General features: G+C 36.6%; 1 protein-coding gene and 1 non-coding gene across 2 annotated transcripts; one reads left to right on the top strand and one right to left on the bottom strand.

The window, feature by feature from the left end:
• Positions 1-3,291: 3,291 nt before the first annotated feature.
• LOC130937678 (small nucleolar RNA R71) lies at positions 3,292-3,399 on the bottom strand. Its single transcript, XR_009068884.1, has one exon. It is a non-coding gene; the product is annotated as a small nucleolar RNA R71 (small nucleolar RNA).
• Positions 3,400-15,671: 12,272 nt separating this feature from the next.
• On the top strand, positions 15,672-17,081 carry LOC130933886 (probable serine/threonine-protein kinase PBL21). The gene is made up of 4 exons (XM_057863492.1): positions 15,672-15,953; positions 16,023-16,212; positions 16,297-16,700; positions 16,809-17,081. Exons 1-4 carry the CDS (start codon positions 15,672-15,674, stop codon positions 17,079-17,081), a joined length of 1,149 nt encoding a protein of 382 aa, XP_057719475.1.
• The last annotated feature ends 6,436 nt before the right edge of the window (positions 17,082-23,517 follow it).

Below are 23,517 nucleotides of genomic sequence, written 5' to 3'. Positions count from 1 at the left end.
GTTTTCTATAAGTAGGACCTTTTTACTATTGTATCTTCATCTTGGTTCTTTTGGTTCCCTCTCTGGGGCCGAAACCAATGATCACTTTTGTTCTTATGTATTTTCAACGGTGGAGTTTCTACACACCATAGATTAAGGTGTGGAGCTCTGCTGTACCTCGAGTATTAATGCAATTACTATTGTTCTTCCATTCAATTCCGCTTGTTCTTTGTCCAAGATATCACTTGTTCTTCAACTTGATGAAGGTGATGATTGACGCCCATCACCATTCTCACTCATGAACAAAGTGACTGACAACCACTCTTGTTCTACAAGCATTTGAGGCTTAGTGAATATCTCTTGGATTTCTGATTGCACGATGCATGGTTGATCGCCTGACAACCGAGTGCTCGCCTGACAAACGAGCCAGCCATTCCGTGAGATCAGAGTCTTCGTGGTATAGGCAAGAACTGATGGCAGCATTCAAGAGAATCCGGAAGGTCTAACCTTGTCTGTGGTATTCTGAGTAGGATTCAATGATTGAATGACTGTGACGTGCTTCAAACCTGTAACCTACTGGGCGTTAGTGACAGACGCAAAAGAGTTATTCTATTCCGGTAGGGGAGGGAACCACACCGGTGATTGGCAGCACTGTGACAGAGTGTATGCATTAGCTTTCACTGCGAGGATGGGAGGTAGCTGCTGACAACAGTGAGACCCTACACGAGCTTGCCATGGAAAGGAGTAAGAAGGGCTGGATGAAGGCAGTAGGAAAGCAGAGAGACGGAAGGGAAGGCATCTTCATGCGCTTATCTGAAGTTCCTACCAATGAATTACATAAGTATCTCTATCCTTATCTTTTATGTTATTTTCGTTCATCACCATATACATCTGAGTTTGCCTGACTAAGATTTACAAGATGACCATAGCTTGCTTCAATACTAACAATCTCCGTGGGATCGACCCTTACTCACGTAAGGTTTATTACTTGGACGACCCAGTGCACTTGCTGGTTAGTTGTGCGAAGTTGTGTAATGCCATGGTATTGAGCCACCAAGTTCTTGGAGCCATTACCGGGGATTATTTGAGTTGTGAAAAAGTATTGTTCACAATTTCGCGCACCAAGTTTTTGGCGCCGTTGCCGGGGATTGTTTAGGCTGGACAACTGACGGTTCATCTTGTTGCTTAGATTAGGTATTATTTTTTTTCGAAATTCTTGAAGATGAATTCTAGAGTTTCATGATGATTTGTTGAAATCTGGCTGGCTGAGAAGCCATGTCTAATCTCATTGGACCGAGGTTTCAACTTATCACCACAAGAACTTGTTGATTTCTTATCAATCTTGCTTTTGGAGCAGTGATTTGCTAAGGCTTGGCTGGCCTCTGGCCATGTCTAGTGTTTTGGACCGAAGCTTTCTTTGAAAGCTTGGCTGGCTGTGAAGCCATGTCTAATTCCTGGACCGGAGTCTTAGACTAGCATTGCACTGATTCCTGGAATTCTCATTAAGAATTTTGATACCTTTTCCCATTTAATTTTTGAAAAACACAAAAAAAAAAAATTTCAAAATCATAAAAAGACCAAAAATATTTGAAGTTTCTTGCTTAAGTTTAGTGTCTCATCCTAAGTTTGGTGTCAAATGCATGTTTTTGTTATAATTTTCGAATCCATGCATATATTTTTTTGTTTTGATCTTTGAATTCTATTGACTTGAAGTATTTTGTGTGTCTCATATAGTGTCAGTGGCACACAAAACTGCTAAGTTTAGTGTCTTGCATGCATTGTTAATTGATTCTTGTTGCATTTTGATTATAAAAAAAAAATCCAAAAATATTTTTAATTTGTGTCTTTTCAAGTCAATGATACAAAGAATTGAAGATTCAGAACATACTGCAGAGGAATTACACAGAAAAAGCTGAGCATTCAAAAATGCCCAGTGAAGAAGGCAGACTGGCGTTTAAACGCCAGCCAGGGCACCTGGTTGGGCGTTTAACGCCCAAAGAGGTAGCATTTTGGGCGTTAAACGCCAGAATGTATACCATTCTGGGCGTTTAACGCCAGGATGGTGCTAGGGGGAAGATTTTGTTTTCAAATCAATTTTTTTTTAGTTTTTCAAAATCAAATCTTTTTCAAATCAAATCTTTTCAATCAAATGTTTTCAAAATCAATTTCTTTCCTTTTTAAAAGATACTTACTAACAATTAATGATTTGATTGAACATCTCAAAATTGTTGCCTTTTCTGTTGAGAAAGGTTTTATGTTTGAATCATATCTTTTCTTGTTAGGCAAGTCATTAATTTTTAAAAAAATCAAATCTTTTTCAAATTGTTTTCAAATTATATCTTTTAAAATTGTTTTCAAATCATATCTTCTCAATCACATCTCTTTGACCATTACTTTTCAATCATATCTTCTTAACCACATCTTTTTCAAAATAGTTTTCAATCAAATCTTTTTGATGTCTAATTTCAAAATCTTTTTTTCGAAAATCACTTAACTTCTTTCCCACTTTTGTTTTCAAAAATCAACTAGTGTTCTTCAAAAATGTTTTCAAAATTTTATAATTAATTTTCGAAAATTATTCCCCCCTTCTTCTTCACATCCTTCTATTTATGGAGTATCACTCCTTCTTAATGCACAATTCGAACTATATCTGATCAAGTTCGAATTCTCCTTCTTCTTTCTTCTATTTTTCTTTTCCTCTGACACCTAAAGGGATCTCTATACTGTGACATAGAGGATTCCACACTTTCTTGTTCCCTTCTCTTTCTTATGAGCAGGAGCAGAGACAAAGGCATTCTTGTTGAGGCTGATCCTGAACCTGAAAGGACCTTGAAGAGAAAGCTAAGAGAAGCCAAAGCACAACTCTCTTTAGAGCACCTGACCGAATTCTTCAAGGAAGAAGAACAAATGGCAGCCGAAAACAACAACAATGCCAACAATGCAAGGAAGGTGCTTGGTGACTTTACTGCACCTACTCCTGATTTCTATGGGAGAAGCATCTCTATCCCTGCCATTGGAGCAAACAACTTTGAGCTTAAGCCTCAATTAGTTTCTCTAATGCAACAGAATTGCAAGTTTCATGGACTTCCAATGGAAGATCCTCATCAGTTTTTAGCTGAGTTCTTGCAAATCTGTGACACAGTCAAGACTAATGGGGTTAACCCTGAGGTCTATAGACTGATGCTATTCCCTTTTGCTGTGAGAGACAGAGCTAGAATATGGTTGGACTCCCAACCTAAAGAAAGCCTGGACTCTTGGGAAAAGCTAGTCAATGCCTTCTTGGCAAAGTTCTTTCCACCACAAAGATGGAGTAAGCTTAGAGTGGAAGTCCAAACCTTCAGACAGAAGGATGGAGAATCCCTCTATGAAGCTTGGGAAAGATACAAACAATTAATCAGAAAATGTCCCTCTGACATGCTTTCTGAATGGAGCATCATAGGTATTTTCTATGATGGTCTCTCTGAACTATCCAAGATGTCTTTGGATAGCTCTGCTGGAGGATCTCTTCATCTGAAGAAGACGCCTACTGAGGCTCAAGAACTGATTGAAATGGTTGCAAATAACCAATTCATGTACACTTCTGAAAGGAATCCTGTGAACAATGGGACTAGTCAGAAGAAAGGAGTTCTTGAAATTGACACTCTGAATGCCATTTTGGCTCAGAATAAAATATTGACTCAACAAGTCAATCTGATTTCTCAAAGTCTGTCTGGAATGCAAAATGCACCAAACAGTACTAAGGATGCTTCATCTGAGGAAGAAGCTTATGATCCTGAGAACCCTTCAATGGAAGAGGTAAATTACCTGGGAGAACCCTATGGTAACACCTATAACTCTTCATGGAGAAATCACCCAAATCTCTCATGGAAGAATCAAGAGAGACCTCAACAAGGTTTCAATAATAATGGTGGAAGAAACAGGTTTAACAATGGTAAACCTTTTCCATCATCTTCTCAGCAACAGACAGAGAGCTCTAAGCAGAATACCTCTGACTTAGCAACCATGGTCTCTGATCTAATCAAAACTACTCAAAGTTTCATGACTGAAACTAGATCCTCCATTAGGAATTTGGAAGGACAAGTGGGTCAGCTGAGCAAGAAAATTACTGAACTTCCCCCAAGCACTCTCCCAAGTAACACTGAAGAAAATCCAAAAGGAGAGTGCAAAGCCATAAATATGGCCGAATTCTGGGAGGAAGAAGAGGCAGTGAACGCCACTGAGGAAGGCCTCACTGGACGTCCACTGGCCTCCAATGAGTTCCCCAATGAGGAACCTTGGGAATCTGAGGCTCAAACTGAGACCATAGAGATTCCCTTGGACTTACTACTGCCTTTCATGAGCTCTGATGAGTATTCTTCCTCTGAAGAGGATGAGTATGTCACTGAGGAGCAAGTTGCTAAATACCTTGGAGCAATCATGAAGCTGAATGACAGGTTATTTGGAAATGAGACTTGGGAGGATGAACCCCCTTTGCTCACCAAAGAACTGGATAACTTGTCTAGGCAGCAATTGCCTCAAAAGAGGCAGGATCCTGGGAAGTTTTCTATACCTTGTACCATAGGCACCATGACCTTCAAGAAGGCCTTGTGTGACTTGGGGTCAAGTGTAAACCTCATGCCCCTCTCTGTAATGGAGAAATTAGGGATCTTTGAGGTGCAAGCTGCAAAAATCTCACTAGAGATGGCAGACAACTCAAGAAAACAAGCCCATGGACTTGTAGAGGATGTTCTGGTTAAGGTTGAAGACCATTACATTCCTACTGATTTCATAGTCCTAGAGACTGGGAAGTGCATGGATGAATCAATCATCCTTGGCAGACCCTTCCTAGCCACAGCAAAGGCTGTGATTGATGTTGATAGAGGAGAGTTGATCATTCAAGTGAATGAAGAATCCTTGGTGTTTAAGGCCCAAGGATATCCCTCTGTCATCATGGAGAAGAAGCATGAAGAGCTTCTCTCAAAACAGAGCCAAACAGAGCCCCCACAGTCAGACTCTAAGTTTGGTGTTGGGAGGCCACAATCAAACTCTAAGTTTGGTGTTGGGAAGTTCCAACACGGTTCTGAGCATCTCTGAGGCTCCATGAGAGTCCTCTGTCAAGCTAATGACAGTAAAGAAGCGCTTGTTGGGAGGCAACCCAATGTTTTATAATTAATTATTTTCTTTTGTTATTTTATCTTTTTTGTAGGTTGATGATCATAAGAAGTCACAAAAACAATGAAAAAAGCAAAAACAAAATGAAAAACAGGAAGAAAAACAGCACACCCTGGAGGAAGATGCTGCTGGCGTTCAAACGCCAGTCAGCCTAGCAGTTGGGCGTTTAACGCCCAGTCTGGCACCCTTCTGGGCGTTTAACGCCAGAAAGGGGCACCAGACTGGCGTTAAACGCCAGTAAAGGGCAAAAACCTGGCGTTAAACGCCAGGAATGGGCACCAGCCCGGCGTTTAACGCCAGAAAAGGCTCAAAACGTGGATTTTGATGCCATTTGGTGCAAGGATGCCTTTTCCTTGACACTACAGGATCTGTGGACCCCACAGGACCCTACCATCACTCTCTCTCTTCTTCCTCCATTCACCAATCACCTCAACACCTCTTCCCCAAAAACCCCTCACCTATCAAATCCCATCTTTCTCTTCACCACTCACATCCATCCTTCATAAAACCCCACCAACCTCACCCTTCAAATTCAAACCACTTTCCCTCCCAAACCCACCCTCAAATGGCCGAACCCTCATCCCCCTCTTTCCTATATAAACCCCTCTTTACCCCTTCATTTTCCCACTACCTAAACACCACTTCTCCCCCTCCTTGGCCGAATACACCACCATCTCCCTCTTCCTCATTTCTTCTTCTTCTACTCTCTTCTTTCTTCTTTTGCTCGAGGACGAGCAAACATTTTAAGTTTGGTGTGGTGAAAGCGTTGCTTTTTCGTTTTTCCATAACCATTTATGGCATCCAAGGCCGGAGAAACCTCTAGAAAGAGGAAAGGGAAGGCAAAGGCTTCCACCTCCGAGTCATGGGAGATGGATAGATTCCTCTCAAGGGTGCATCAAGTCCACTTCTATGAAGTTGTGGCCTTGAAGAAGGTGATCCTCGAAGTCCCCTTTTCACTCAAAAAGGGTGAATATCCGGAGATCCGCCATGAGATCCGAAGAAGAGGTTGGGAAGTACTTACCAACCCCATTCAACAAGTCGGAATCTTGATGGTTCAAGAGTTCTATGCCAATGCATGGATCACCAAGAACCATGACCAAAGTGTGAACCCGGATCCAAAGAATTATCTTACTATGGTTCGGGGGAAATACTTGGATTTTAGTCCGGAAAGTGTGAGGGTGGCGTTCAACTTGCCTATGATGCAAGGAGATGAGCATCCTTACACTAGAAGGGTCAACTTTGATCAAAGGTTGGACCAAGTCTTCACCGTCATATGTGAAGAGGGCGCACAATGGAAGCAAGATTAAAGAGGAAAGCTGGTCCAATTGAGAAGGCATGACCTCAAACCCGTGGCTAGAGGATGGTTAGAGTTCATACAACGCTCAATCGTTCCCACTAGCAACCGGTCCGAAGTTACCATAGACCGGGCTATCATGATCCATAGCATCATGATTGGAGAAGAAATAGAGGTTCATGAGGTTATAGCCCAAGAACTCTATAGGGTGGCGGACAAGACCTCTACCTTGGCAAGGTTAGCCTTTCCTCACCTCATTTGTCACCTCTGTTATTCAGTGGGAGTTGACATAGAGGGAGACATCACCATTGATGAGGACAAGCCCATCACTAAGAAAAGGATGGAGTACACAAGAGATCCCACTCATCATGAGATCCCTGAGATTCCTCAAGGGATGAATTTTCCTCCACAAGACTATTGGGGGCAACTAAACACCTCCCTAGGAGAGTTGAGTTCCAATATGGGACAACTAAGGGTGGAGCACCAAGAACACTCCATTCTCCTCCATGAAATTAGAGAAGAACAAAGAATCATGAGAGAGGAGCAACAAAGGCAAGGAAGAGACATTGAGGAGCTCAAGCACTCCATAGGACCTTCAAAAGCAAGGAAGAGCCGCCATCACTGAGGTGGACCCATTCCTTGATTTCCTTGTTCTTTATTCCTTTGTTTTTCGAATTTTAGTGCTTTATGTTATCCATGCTTGTGTCTTATGATCATTAGTGTCTTAGTGTCTATGCCTTAAAGTTATGAATGTCCTATGAATCCATCACCTTTCTTGAATAAAAATGTGCTTAATTGAAAAAGGAAGAATTGCATGAATTTTGAATTTTATAATAGTTTAATTATTTTGATGTGGTGGCAATATTTTTGTTCTCTGAATGTATGCTTAAACAGTGCATATGTATCTTGAATTTGTGGTTCATGAATGTTGGCTCTTGAAAGAATGATGAAAAAGGAGACATGTTATTGAGGATCTGAAAAATCAATAAAATGATTCTTGAAGCAAGAAAAAGCATTGCTATTCAAAAAAAAAAAATCGAAAAAAAAAAGAAAAAAAAAAGAAAACGAAAAAAAAATAAGAGTTGTGATCCAAGGCAAATAAGAGTGTGCTTAAGAACCCTGGACACCTCTAATTGGGGACTTTAGCAAAGCTAAGTCACAATCTGAAAAGGTTCACCCAATTATGTGTCTGTGGCATGTATGTATCCGGTGGTAATACTGGAAAGACAGAGTGCTTTGGGCCACAGCCAAGACTCAATAAATAGCTATGTTCAAGAATCATCATACTTTACTAGGAGAATCATTAACACTATCTGGATTCTAAGTTCCTAAAGAAGCCAACCATTCTGAATTTCAAAGGATAGATTGAGATGCCAAAACTGTTCAGAGGCAAAAAGTTAAAAGCCCCGCTCATCTAATTAATACTGATCTTCACAGATGTTTTTGGAATTCATTGCATATTCTCTTCCTTTTATCTTATTTGATTTTCAGTTGCTTGGGGACAAGCAACAATTTAAGTTTGGTGTTGTGATGAGCGGATGATTTGTATACTTTTTGGCATTGTTTTTAGTATGTTTTTGATATGATCTAGTTAGTTTTTAGTGTATTTTTATTAGTTTTTAGTTAAAATTCACTTTTCTGGACTTTACTATGAGTTTGTGTGTTTTTCTGTGATTTCAGGTATTTTCTGGCTGAAATTGAGGGACCTGAGCAAAAATCTGATCCAGAGACCAAAAAGGACTGCAGATGCTGTTGGATTCTGACCTCCCTGCACTCGAAGCGGATTTTCTGGAGCTACAGAAGCCCAATTGGCGCGCTCTCAACGGCGTTGGAAAGTAGACATCCTGGGCTTTCCAGCAATATATGATAGTCCATACTTTGCCCAAGATTTGATGGCCCAAACCGGCGTTCAAAGTCACCTCAAGAAATCCCAGCGTTAAACGCTGGAACTGGCACCCAAATGGGAGTTAAACGCCCAAACTGGCACCAAAGCTGGCGTTTAACTCCAAGAAGAGTCTCTACACGAAATTTGCTTCATTGCTCAGCCCAAGCACACACCAAGTGGGCCAGGAAGAGGATTTTTATGTCATTTACTCATCTTTGTACACCTTAGGCTACTAGTTTTCTATAAGTAGGACCTTTTTACTATTGTATCTTCATCTTGGTTCTTCTGGTTCCCTCTCTGGGGCCGAAACCAATGATCACTTTTGTTCTTATGTATTTTCAACGGTGGAGTTTCTACACACCATAGATTAAGGTGTGGAGCTCTGCTGTACCTCGAGTATTAATGCAATTACTATTGTTCTTCCATTCAATTCCGCTTGTTCTTTGTCCAAGATATCACTTGTTCTTCAACTTGATGAAGGTGATGATTGACGCCCATCACCATTCTCACTCATGAACAAAGTGACTGACAACCACTCTTGTTCTACAAGCATTTGAGGCTTAGTGAATATCTCTTGGATTTCTGATTGCACGATGCATGGTTGATCGCCTGACAACCGAGTGCTCGCTTGACAAACGAGCCAGCCATTCTGTGAGATCAGAGTTTTCGTGGTATAGGCAAGAACTGATGGCAGCATTCAAGAGAATCCGGAAGGTCTAACCTTGTCTGTGGTATTCTGAGTAGGATTCAATGATTGAATGACTGTGACGTGCTTCAAACCTGTAACCTACTGGGCGTTAGTGACAGACGCAAAAGAGTTATTCTATTCCGGTAGGGGAGGGAACCACACCGGTGATTGGCAGCACTGTGACAGAGTGTATGCATTAGCTTTCACTGCGAGGATGGGAGGTAGCTGCTGACAACAGTGAGACCCTACACGAGCTTGCCATGGAAAGGAGTAAGAAGGGCTGGATGAAGGCAGTAGGAAAGCAGAGAGACGGAAGGGAAGGCATCTTCATGCGCTTATCTGAAGTTCCTACCAATGAATTACATAAGTATCTCTATCCTTATCTTTTATGTTATTTTCGTTCATCACCATATACATCTGAGTTTGCCTGACTAAGATTTACAAGATGACCATAGCTTGCTTCAATACTAACAATCTCCGTGGGATCGACCCTTACTCACGTAAGGTTTATTACTTGGACGACCCAGTGCACTTGCTGGTTAGTTGTGCGAAGTTGTGTAATGCCATGGTATTGAGCCACCAAGTTCTTGGAGCCATTACCGGGGATTATTTGAGTTGTGAAAAAGTATTGTTCACAATTTCGCGCACCACTGGACGAGGGTATTTTTCTTGTGATGGAAATTGTTTCGATGTGAAGACAAATTGCGGACTTTTTATTGATTTTCTTGGTGAAAATGATGCTGGAGTTCCTAGATTGGAAGATATAAGCAGCGAAGTTGATATTATGAAAGAGAAAGGCAAAACTGTTAATGATAGTGTACTTGTTGATGGGGAGTGCAACCTCGACATTGAGGTCCTCTTGAATTTTCTCTCACTAAAACTACAGTAATTTGTTTATTTTGGAGAGATTTAAATTTTGAATGTGTTGGTTGGTTAAATTATCTGCTGTGTTTCACAAATTAGCGATGACTATAAATTTTTTTGAGCTGGAAAATTAGGATGATGTGCCTCTTTATATGGTTGCATGTTCTCTCCTGTATACATTTATTTAATTATTCCATTCTTTTGCATGGCAGGAAGTACTTTCTACTGTTCTTGATGGATCTCCTGTTCATGTGATCAAGCAAGAGACTGCTGAGAATCTTCCTAGGGGTGCAAAGGTTAAGAGAAATCTGAAGAATGCTTTTGATGAAGTTGCTGATGAGGGGCTTGCCCCGGCTTTTAAGGTTCTCAAGAACCGTGATTCTTAAGATGTTTTAATGGAGCTACTGGTATTATTGTGAAATAGCCTACTAATCTAAGAAATAGTTAAACCATAGGCACTAAATCCAATGTTACAAATGAGTATGAAGATGTTGTCTCTCTGTCCCATCCATTTTTTAGCTGTGTCCAAAGACTAGCATGGTTTGATAGTTTCCTTTTGTTTGTTTTTACTTTGTTAGGAATTGTACAAAGTGTCCTGTATAAATGATGTGATGTGGCCAGGTTACGAATTTTAGCCTTTTTTTATTTCTAGCTGTGATGTTTATGTATATGTATGTTTGTGTGAAAGTAGAAGAATAAATGAAATCCAACCGCTTTTCTATTTATTCGTGTAGTGTGTATTTTTAATTTCATTAATGGTTGTTTTATAATTATTTGAGTATCCTAGCAAGGTATTTTTTTTAATTTCGTATCTAAAAGACGACGACGACGACGACGACGACGACGACGACGACGACGACGATGATAATAATAATAACAGGATCCATATCAAATGATAAAATATATAAGATTATTGTGAGTGTGAAACAATAAATTATGAGTTATATGTTATTCTTTTATCTAGCTATGTACTAGGTATATTGTGTTATTGGATATAGCTTTGATGCTATATTTTAGGAGTCAGATTTTTCAACATATTTTTGTTAGACTAGGCTCAGATGCATATTAGATATCTGGGTTTTAGATTTTTTCTCTCATTTCTATTGTAGATTTACTTTATAGATATATCTATATATGTGTGTGTCTCTATATGTGTGTGTAGTTTTGTTTGCTGAAGTGATTGGTTGGTATTCTTTATAAACAAAATAACTCAAGTATCATGTTGAAGATTCTTTGCTACATATTAGTATATTTATCTTCTGTTGTTTTTTGAGATAAATCAAGTTTAAATGTCTCAGTAATATACTTCAGCAAGGTTATATAGAAAGGAATGTTTAAAAAGAAAACGAAGTCAAAGATCTCAACATTCACATGGTCCGGGTAATTTTTCTTTCATGTATTTCTCAATCAAGTGTTAGATATAGTATATATTATATTGTGCTCGCTGTTTGTGATATTTCGTAGGAAATGTTGTTTCTTCATTAACTAACACTACATCCACAAATACTATAGGTTATTTGTTTTTTTCTAATGGTTAAGTATTATAGCTTTTCCTTCCTTTTCACTTATTATATTTCTTGTTATTATTATGATCTTTTTTATATATGGACTTTCTTTTTTTTTATAATTTTCCTTAATACTATCTTCTTTCTTTCTTTATTTGAATGTTCTTTTTATTTTTTTAAATGTCAAATGATATTGGTGTTGATTAAGATGCTGGTGGTCTAACACAAAATTTATTAGCGTCAGGTATTATCATATATGTTAAATATTTCCATATTAGTTTTTTTTATTTTTTAGCATTACATGTTTTATGCTTAATTTTTATTTTCATATTATTTTTTATTCTTTTCTGATTTAATATTACATTAATTTATATGTGTTCTTTAATTTGTATCTCTTAATGTAAACTAATTAGTGGTTAGGTTTATTACATTCAAACTGTATTGAGTAGAATAGTTAATTTGCATTTCAGAATATTTTGTATAGCATCATCTTACATTTTTTATTGTTGTAATATTTAGTTTCATGATATTTTTCCTATAAATTAATATTGAAATAAATAGATATGTTGTTCTACATCATAACAAGACCTTGACTAAATATGATGTCAAAGTTGATCGATTTGTAAGTTTGTATAATTATATTTTCATGTTTATTGGTTACTTTATTTTTTATGGACTAATTGTTATTTTTTTTATAGAGCATATCCCATATCACTTTGCTAGGTTACTACTTAATACTAGAGGATCAAAACATTAGAAGTTTGTTGTTAAGAACTCAGAGATTACTAAAAGCTTTGTAATGAATGTGCTGAAAAATAAAGGCAGGAACCGTGAATACAAAATTGGTCCTAAATAGAAAGATTTTGTGAAAATATATAAATTTAAAGCCGCATATTCATGTGTTTTTAAGATGGTTTCGAAAGAAGATCATCTAATTCAAGTTTCTGTAACTAGAAAGTAATTATTTAGATGGATTCTCAACTTTCTGGTTTACTTTTGGGATGTGTATCATATTTTGGAACTTTAATTTTCCATCTTCTAGAACACATAATATGTATAATATGTGAATTTGTTAATTAGTCTATATTATTTTTTGCTTTATGCTATGAATAGTTTTTGTAAATAAATGTGAACTATTAGGTTATCTTTTTTTCTTCTTTTGAGAATGTTGAATCATTTCATTTTTTAACATGTTGACCAAAATGAAATCCCTTGCAAATGCACGGGCCTTCACACTAGTAAATAAAAAATATATAAAATTACATACTAAAAATTTAATTAATGTAAAATAAAGTCAAATAAAAAAATATGTATACTGTATAAAATATATGCATATCGCCTCGTGTGTATTTTTATAAAATTATGAGTTTTTCAAAAATTAATATTCATCCCAATAATTTAAAAATCACAAAAATCAAATATTTTTAAATGCTAGAATTAATGATTCAATTTAAATATTAATAATAATACACTTAAAAATAATTATACATATAACATCTACTCACAACTTGGTTCTAAAGAACTGAAAGTAATTTTGATTACGTAAAAACCAAGCTACCGAATGATATCCAATAACTCTACAATTCTATAATAATAATAATAATATTTGTGAGCTAATGTCGATTAACACAATCTTACGCAATTTTTATACCCACAAGTAGAAAAATGACAAAATTAGAGATATAATTAATTATTGAATAAAATAATTATTTTAAAGTCTCAATAATAACTGAAATTTAAAAACTAAATGCTTCTTTTACTTATTAATCTGAAACTCCATGATTTAAAATGTAAAAAATAATATTCAAATAACCAGAAATAGAGTAGAAAAAGAAAAAAAATAAGATAAAGAAAATGACTTTAATAATATTGTGTGTGTGATTACAAGAAGAGATGAAAAGATAGGCATGGCAACGGGTATCCACGGAGGCAGGGACATGCTACCTGCTCCTTGTCCCCCGTCCCCCGCCTCCATATTCAATTCTCGTCCCTGTCCCGTTCCCGTAACGGGTAACGGAGATTCCGTATTTGCCGGAGACTGAGGAATCCATGGATATTTGTAGATTTTTAAAAAATTAAAAAAATTAGAAAAAAATGAAAAAAATATGTTAAACATCATGTTCCTTGTCTCCAAAGACGTTAACAACAACAAAGACATTAACCTAAGATTGAATAAAAGATATAAACCATGAATAAGAATCAGTTAACCCTAGATTGAATCACAAATATAAATTATAATTAAATTAAAAATCATGAATCAAAATCATATTAACCTAACTTCAGATTAACCCAAGCTTTAATCAGAAATATAAATCATGAATTAGAATCACACTAACCTTAGATTGAATCACAAATATAAATGATAATTAAATTAGAAATTAGAATCAGAATCTCATTAACCTAACTCCAGACGTGGACGAACGACGAAGATGCGATGATCGGCGACGAGGAGAAGACGCTGCTTTGCCGACGAGAAGAAGACGACAATCGGTAATGACGCGACGAGGAGAAGAAGACGAGGTGAGCGTGACAGTGAGCTCGAGAGGTGCGGTGAGCGACTGAGCCACTAAAAGGGTGGGAAGTGGCGCTGAGGGACCAAAGAGTTGGAAGGTGGCGGCCAACGGTTGACAGTGTTCAGGAGATGAGTGGTTGAGGGTTTGACGAAGAGAGGAGAAGAGAGACTCTGAAGCACCGGAAGTTTTGAATTTTTGACGGTCTAAAATTTTTTTCGTATCTCATATGTTATATATGTATTGGAATATTTTAGTCTTTTCATATAAATGGAAGTTAAACGGATTTTCACGGAGTAGAGACTTTTATCCTATTATATCTTCATCCTGTTTATTATACGGAATTTTATTTCTCATTCCCGCGAATAAAAATTAGCCTTAGCCAAAAATTTTTGCCATGTTCAAAGAAGAAGAAAAAATGAGAAAAAAAAATGAAATTCGGAAAGGAAGAAAAGGATTTCGAGAGGCAGAAGAATTAAATGGATGATGAGAAAAGAGTCACGTGATTCACTAACTATTTTTTTCTCTCTGTTTTTCTTTTTGCTGTTACTACAAATTGTTACTTGCTAAAGGATGTTTTTCAGTCTTTTTAATGGAATTAAATATGTAAGAAATTTTATTCAAACATCTATATAATTTGATAAAGTAATTTTTCGAATTAAAAAAAGTACTTTTCTTTTAAAAATATAAATTCAGACACTATATAATTTGTATATTACAAGAATAAAAAATAATAAAAGTTACATAGATTAAATTGATAATAATTAACTATGAATAATTTTCTAAAAAATATATAACTTATATAACTATTAATAAAAGTTTAAATTTTTTATTTTGATATTTTTTAAATAATCTTAGATTTACTGACATCAAAATTATATTAAAAAGTTAAGCCCATACAAATAAAAAAAGAAAAAGGCTAACTTCTGGCCAAACTTGGTATATGCTTGGCTCCACAAACTGGTTCAATCACATTTTTTTTAAATGGGTTGAACCTGTAGACCACATCTTCGTATAAATACAATTTGTCCGATTTAATCAATGAATTATGTTAGGTAATTAATGATTTTTTTGAACAACATAAATAATAAATTTTAAAATTGGACCAATTCAAGTAAAACACACTATATCTCCAAATTACTCATCTAAATCTTAATATTAGAATAACCATCGATACACCTAATAAATTGAACATCTAGTATATCCATTGTTCACATTGTTTAATATTTTCATTATCTACTTATACATTTTCTTAATGAATTCGAGATTTTACATGTGTCCTATTATCATTAGTGGGACATTTGTATCCGTCTTTTAAAACGTTTTTAAACATTTGTATTTTAAGTGATTACCATAAAATAAACAATACCTAAATGTGTAAATTACATAAATACATGTCGATAACTTAATTTTTGTGTATGCAGGTTTTTAATTTTTGAAAAAATAAGAATAATTTAATCTAGTGAATATTTAGTCTTTACGCGTTAGTTAAAGAAAAAAACGAGGAAAGTAGTTAGAAAGGTAGACTTGATAAGGAGACAATGAAGATACACTTGGTATTCGATAAAATTAGTGTTGTCTGGTGTTCTAAATTTGGCATGAATGATAGAAATACGACGAATTGAAGGCTCCAAGGCGTAATTTCTCTATATTTCTATTGCCGCTACTTAGATTAATTTAATTTGTTTGTGTTGCATGTGCATGCATGCATCTGCCACTATCCGATCCATATATTTGTGTAATATATTACTATTGAAAATTCGATGATTGAGAATCATCATCAACATCAGATGAAATGAGCTGCTTCTCTTGCCTTGTTGATGATGATCACCACGGGAAGCATGGGCCCGGGGAGATGAACAGAATGGAATTATTAATTGAGAACTACTTTAAGAAGAATAATACAGGGAGAGGGCGGAAGAAGAAGAAGCAGGATCGGGGTGAAAGCAAGACAGACGCTGCCATCAGCTTTGGTTTTCGGGAGCTTGAATGGGCAACCGACACTTTCAAGGAAGCCAACTTGATTGGGGAAGGCGGTTTTGGAAGGGTTTACAAGGGTCGTCTTTTGACAGGCCAGGCATGCATCCATGTTATTTATTTTACAAATATATATATGATCTAGACATGACTTAGCTTTGATATATAGGTGGTTGCTGTAAAACAATTAAATCATGACGGGCATCAAGGTTTTCAAGAATTTGTGACAGAGGTGCTTATGCTTAGCCTCCTCCACCATTCTAATCTCGTTAACTTGATTGGCTATTGCACCGATGGTGAGCAGAGGCTGTTGGTGTATGAATATATGCCCATGGGTAGCCTTGAAGATCATCTTTTTGGTAATTATATTTAATTAATTAATGCTATCAATGACAATGCAACTAACGCAAGCTCTAATAATTATTCATGAAATGAATTTGCAGCAGCAGATCCTACATTGAATAATAAGGAAGGAGGGCTAAGTTGGATAACTCGAATGAAAATCGCGGCCGGGGCTGCTCGTGGGCTGGAGTATCTCCATTGCAAAGCAAATCCACCTGTTATCTATCGCGACTTGAAATCGGCGAATATCTTATTAGACAATGATTTCAACCCAAAACTCTCAGATTTTGGGCTCGCCAAGCTAGGGCCTGTTGGAGACAACACCCATGTTTCCACCAGAGTCATGGGAACGTACGGCTACTGCGCCCCCGAATATGCCATGAGTGGAAAATTAACTCTTAAATCCGATATTTACAGCTTTGGTGTTGTCTTGCTCGAGTTGATCACTGGTCGTAAGGCCATGGATTTCACTAGAAAACAAGGCAGCCAAAACTTAGTTTCATGGGTACGTATATAGACGACGCCGCTATACATATACATACACGTACACATTCTTACAATTATTCTTTTTTCTCATAATTACACATGCACACGTTACCTTACTTGCATGCAGGCTCGTGCTTTCTTAAGTGACAGGAAAAAGTTTAGGCAAATGGTTGACCCTCGATTGCGGGGAAGCTATCCTGTGCGTTGCATGCATCATGCGATTTGTATAACCGCAATGTGTCTGCAGGACCAACCAATTTTTCGTCCACATGTTCGTGATATTGTTGCTGCACTAGATTACATAGTTTCTCAGAGTATTCTTGAACTCGATAAGCATGGAAGACTGTCTGACACCAACTCATCACAACAAGAACCACAACCGCAAATTGCCACAAGTTAATCAATTTTCAATGGAATAATCACGTTCTCTGACAATATTGATTAATTGGCGAGTCCATCAACTTCTGCTAGTAGTGGTTTGCGCCGCCATATAATATAGGTTTCCATATACAAGATATATATACACTTTGAAATAGAATAGTGAAAATAGAAAAACATTGTTCATACATCAAATATTCTTGACATCTATATAAAAATTTAAAAGGATAAATTCTAGTCAACTCTCTTATTTAAGGGTATATTACCTTTTATAATATGTTTTATAGCTATTAAAAGAATTTAATTATGATAATAATTAATATTAATTTAATTAGAATTTGGACAACTATATAACCATCTATGATAAAATTATTGACTTCATTTCTTTTGTTTTGAATTAACCGTTAATTATTATTTAAACAACGTTAATAATTTATATTCGTCATAAAACGTGTGCAAATTACACAAAATTTTAATTCAAATAAATTAATGCATATTTGAATTAGATTAACCACACTAGATCACTACAAATTTTAACTGCAAGTTGATAGGATAAATATTACTAAAAAATAAATTATTCTGGATAGTGAATTTTTTTTTTGGTCAAGTTCTTTCATTCACACTGAAACTTGGCTTCAATTATACTTGCAATAATTAGTAATTAAATAATTAAAAGGATTATTAATCACACACAAGTGTGACCAAAGAATATTCGATTCAATGGTTAATTTTCTCGTTTCATTTTTTTTGGCAGGAGAAGGTTAAAGAAATTACTACAAAAAAAATACAGAATATCGTTAAATTTAGTGTTACACATTAGTGTTAGCTTTATATATCGGTAGATTTATTGATGGTTTATATTTTAGATTTGTCGGGTCAAATTATTATCAGCAAATTTTTATTTTCAACGGTAAATTTACCGATAATAATTGAAAGAAAAATGGGAAAATAGGCGCAAAATTTAACGTGGGATTTAACGGTGAATTTTTTCGCTAGTAAATATAATTAGTGGAATGCTGCATTTTGGTAATCTACAATACGTTACTGTCAGATTTATCTGCCAATAAACTTAATTACCCTAAATTCAAAACGTAAACCTTTTCCCTCATCATTTTCGCAACACACACCCTCTCTCTCCAACGTTCTCTTCTCTCTCTACTTTTGGCAGCTCGTCCGACCACCCTTTGCCAGCGCCAATCACCTACATTCTTTTTCAAAGATTCTGTGGAATCGTCTTAATCCTGTTTCGTTGCCTAAAATAAAATTTTTCCCTCTGTCTCCGCCATCATTGATGTCGTTGCTGCACCTTCTGTTGCCGGAATTGTGTCTCTCTCCCCTTCTCTAAGTAAGTTGCTCCCATCCTTCTCTATCTATTTCATTTTTGTTTTTACTTCATTTTAAATAAAAAAATCTAACTCTTTTTTTGAACCTTAATCCTAACTTTTTTTTTTTTACTTTTTTTCAGTTAGCTTTGTTTTATTAATGTGTGTTTATATTTTTTTATTATTTTCATAATAAATTATATTTTAGTATTTTTATTTATTGTGATATAAAATTATTCTAAGTAAGGTGTTTGTATGCTGTGGTTTTTTATAATTTGTTTTTTCAATTTCTTGTCTTTTATTATTGAGTCCTTTTATTTATTTAATTTATTTATTTCTTTTTACTTAAGCTTTCATTATTTGATCTTTGAATAATATGGAATTGGAATCTATAATTTTGATTTTGTTCTCTTCTCTAGTTACAATCCTCTATTTGAGCACATAAAAATTGGAATGTGAAAAAATAATTTATATTGATTGTTGATTTATAATATGCTTATCTTTTATTAAAGGAAGAATAATAAAAAAATTTAATGTTATTTTTTTAATATACGATCAATTTGATTGAATATTTTTGTTAAAATCTATCTTTTATAACTATCAAATTAGTTTTATTTTTGCATAATTAATTTTATTAGCATACGAATTTTTAATGATTAAAATTAATTATTTATTCTAATTATAAATACACTATTTAATCCATGTCTTCATTGATGATGTTAGCGGTTAGCATGATGTCAATAGATAAGTGCGTAAAAATTAGGTTTAATTATTTTATAAGCCTTTATAATTTGATCAATTTTTTAATTAGATTTTTATATTTTTTTTTAATTGAGTTTTTATACATTAATTTTTTTCAATTTAGTCCCTATCAATATTAAACGTCAAAAAACGTTAATAAACTGTAAAATTACTTGTATACTCCTGTCTTTTCCCTATAATAAGTTCAAATTTCTGATATTTCTGTTCTTCAACGTTTTTCCTTCCCAATTTTCTTCTTAGACAAACCTATGGTGAAATCCAAATTTCACATTACTATATAAAAAAATTGAAAAAGAACCCTCATAAACCAACATCATCACAACAACAATCAATATTCAATAAAATTCATAACGAGCAAAAATTTTATAAAATTCAAGCAAAATTCAGAAATTCAAAATGAAAAACTCCTGCATATATATCTATTACGTGGGTAACTTGGAATAGGAATGTTGGGCTTGAATGAGAAGCCCAAACGCTAAAGGAGGATGGTCTCCGACTTAGTTGATGCCTGAGAGCCGTCATCCGAGTGGTGTATGTGAAAGCATGGGGGGTGGTACCTGCAAAGACACTCCGATGCCTAAGTTAGCAAGGGGGTACGCAGGTTTTGAGTGTATTAGAACTTAACTTTACCGGAGTGTGTCAGTGTATTTATAGGTGATGGTTCAATAACCACCGTTGGAGTAGTTCCACTTCTCAAGGTGGATAACCATCCCTTTATCTTAGGATTGTTGAGATATCTCTTCTAGAAGTGGATGATAGATTTTAGGGGGAAGTTACTTATTTGATGAATAAGTGTTTATCTGCCAGCTAATATCGAACCTGACCTCTTTGAGGAGGAGCTTATATCGCGCCCGACCTCTTTGGGGAGGTCGGGTAGGTGGTAAAGGCCAACCTTTGGATTGGGACTTTTTGGCTTACTTGGACTTGGGCCATAATATTGGACCAGGGTATGAACAGTGCCCCTACTTGAGCCCAACCTCTTGGCTATGAGTTGGCTTCGAGTAATAATTAAACTCGGGTCCATTCAAGTCGGAAAACGACGTGATTTTAGTTTAAAACTGACGTGATTTTGAATTTTTCAAGCGTCGCGTCTAATCAAACGTCGCGTCCATTTGGGATTCTGCATTTATACGTGGGGGCAGCTACATTGGTAACAGCGCGTTTCTTTAATGACTACGTCATTTTACTGTTATACCCCTGGTCTGTTATAAATACTTTTTTCTTTTTCTTCCTTTGTTTTCTTTCGTCTTCTCTTTGAAGTTTCTTTCCTGCTCTCTCATTCTTTTTATTCAAAAAATCCTTTTGGTCTTCCATTCTCGGGTGCTTTGCTGCTTTCTGTCGTCACGACTGCTTCTCTTTGATTTTACAGAAAAAAGGTTAGTTCTTTATCTTCCCTTTCCATTTGTGTAGTGCTTTCTGTATTTCTTATGTGTTTGAAGAAAATTTCGTGCCTTTACCGTACCTTTATTTGCAATGCGAGGCTTTAGGATTTTTGCATGTTTATTAGAAATCGTTATTGCCGCCTGGTGATTCTTTTTCTTATTTGCTTTCAATGAAACTGTCTTGTCTTTGGGAGCCCTGTATTTTGATGATTTTATTTTTCTTTGTAGGTCTTATCGCTTTTATACACTCCCTTATTGTCGAAAAAATGTCTTCCCGTATCCCTGAGACCCTCTTGAGATGGATAGATGATTATGTGCTTATTGAGAAACCTTTAGTGGATACTGACTTCATAACCGAGCTTCACACCCATCATAGGATTTGTAGTCTTGAGGCTGACGAGCCTAAGTATGAATTAGTGGCCCCGGATCCTGAGGACCGGGTTTATTATGGGAGAATTACTGATTCCGACTCTCATTTTTTCATCATGTACAACTGCCTTTTCACCCGTTTGGAGGTTTTCCTTCCTTTTCTGATTTTAAAATGGACGTTTTGTCCCATTGCCGAGTTGCCCATACCCAGCTTCATCCCAATTCTTGGGATTTTATGAGGATCTGCCAACTTGTTAGCCAAGAGCTCGATTTTCCAACCTCTTTAAAAATATTTTTCTATCTCTTCCATTTGACTAAACCTTTTAGTGCTTCCAATAAACAAAACAAACAGCAGTGGGTGTCTTTCCGGGCTATTCAAGGTCTAAAAATTTTTTTCCACCTTTGACGAGTCTTTTTACGACTTCAAAAAGTTCTTTTTCAAGGTTCAGGCCGTAGAAAGCCATCATCCTTTTTTCTTGAGTGAGAACAGCCAGCCCTTATTTCCTCTGTACTGGTCGGAGGCCTCCCCCGTTGAGAAAATGGCCTAGATGATTTGGATGAGGTAGAGGAGGTCATTGTTGGATTTTTTTGAGAGGCCTGGGGGAGAGCTCCAAATCTGGATACTAAAAAATTCATTGTTGGCCCTCCAAGTTTTGTCCAAACTGAGCTAGGTAGCTTTTGTTTCTTTGTGGTTGTTTTTGAAGAATTCTGACTTGCAATATGTTCCTTTCCGATTTGTAGGCTGACCATCTTTTGTTCTTTCTTTCAAAAATAATGAAGAACGGGTCAGCGCTACTTACCAAAAGGTCCAGGAGGCCAAGAGGAAGGTTCGTGCCCAAGCTGATGCTGCTAAGGTTAGAGCTTCTGGTGTTCCTCCTCTTCTTCACGACTTGGGGACCTTCTCTCGCCCAATTTTGGTAAACCATGCCTTTGCTTCTCCTCTTCCTCCTCCTATCCCTGTCCCCCCAGTCCGGCCCTCTTCCGAACCTGAAAGGAAGAAACGTAAGACCTCAAAGTCTGGTTCTATTGCTAGAGAGGCCGGTTTCGATGGTCCGAAATTCATTCAAAAGCACATCTTTCCTCATAGCCAAATTGCTATGGATGATGCTTTCCTTTGAAATCATCTAAGGCCAGAAAAACCTCTAGAAAGAGGAAAGAGAAGACAAAAGCTTCCACATCCGAGTCATGGAAGATGGAGAGATTCATCTCAAAAGCCCATCAAGACCACTTCTATGAAGTTGTTGCCAAGAACAAGGTGATCCCTGAGGTCCCTTTCATGCTCAAGAAAAATGAGTATTCGGAGATCCGACATGAGATCCAAAGAAGAGGTTGAGAAGTTCTTACCAACCCCATTCAACAAGTCAGAATCTTAATGGTTCAAGAGTTCTATGCCAATGCATGGATCACTAGGAACCATGATCAAAGTATAAACCCGAATTCAAAGAATTATCTTACAATGGTTCGGGGGAAATGCTTAGATTTTAGTCCGAAAAATGTAAGGTTGGCGATCAACTTGCCTATAATGCAAGAAGACGCACGCCCCTACACTAGAAAGGTCAACTTTGATCAAAGGGTGGACCAAGTCCTCATGGACATATGTGTGGAAGGAGCTCAATGGAAAAGAGACTCAAAAGGTAAGCCGGTTTAATTGAGAAGACTGGACCTTAAGCCTGTGGCTAGAGGATGGTTGGAGTTTATCCAATGCTCTATCATCCCCACTAGCAACCGATCCGAAGTAACTGTGGATCGGGCCATCATGATCCATAGCATCATGATTGGAGAGGAAGTAGAAGTTCATGAAGTCATCTCTCTAGAACTCTACAAAGTAGTCGAAAAGCCCTCCACCTTGGCAAGGCTAGCTTTTCCTCATCTCATTTGCCATCTATGCTATTCAGCTGGATTTGTCATAGAAGGAGACATCCTCATTGAAGAGGACAAGCCCATCACTAAGAAGAGGATGGAGCAAACAAGAGAGGCCATCCATGGATCTCAAGAGACGCATGAGGAAGCTCATCATCAAGAAATCCCTGAGATGCCTCAAGGGATGCATTTTCCTCCAAACAACTATTGGGAACAACTCAACACTTCTCTAGAAGGATTGAGTCCTTATTGAAGAGGACAAGCCCATCACTAAGAAGAGGATGGAGCAAACAAGAGAGGCCATCCATGGATCTCAAGAGACGCATGAGGAAGCTCATCATCAAGAAATCCCTGAGATGCCTCAAGGGATGCATTTTCCTTCAAACAACTATTGGGAATAACTCAACACTTCTCTAGAAGGATTGAGTCATGATATGAACCAACTAAGGGTAGAACACCAAGAGCACTCCATTATTCTCAATGAGATTAGAGAAGATCAAAGAGCTATGAGGGAGGAGCAACAAAGGCAAGGAAGAAACATAGAGGAGCTCAAGAACACCATTGGTCCTTCAAGGAGAAGGCGCCACCATCACTAAGGTGGACTCATTCTTTAACTTCCTTATTTCTCTATTTTTCGGTTTATGAACCTCATGTTTGTCTATGTTTGTGTCTTTGTTACATGATCATTAGTGTCTAGTATCTATGTCTTAAGGCTAAGAATATTCCATGAATCCTTCACCTTTCTTAAATGAAAAATATTTCT

Source organism: Arachis stenosperma, chromosome 6 (assembly GCF_014773155.1).
Source record: "Arachis stenosperma cultivar V10309 chromosome 6, arast.V10309.gnm1.PFL2, whole genome shotgun sequence".
In the NCBI taxonomy this organism is placed as follows: domain Eukaryota; kingdom Viridiplantae; phylum Streptophyta; class Magnoliopsida; order Fabales; family Fabaceae; genus Arachis; species Arachis stenosperma.
Note: the sequence above shows the minus strand (reverse complement) of the source record. Positions and strands in the feature narration are given on the sequence as shown.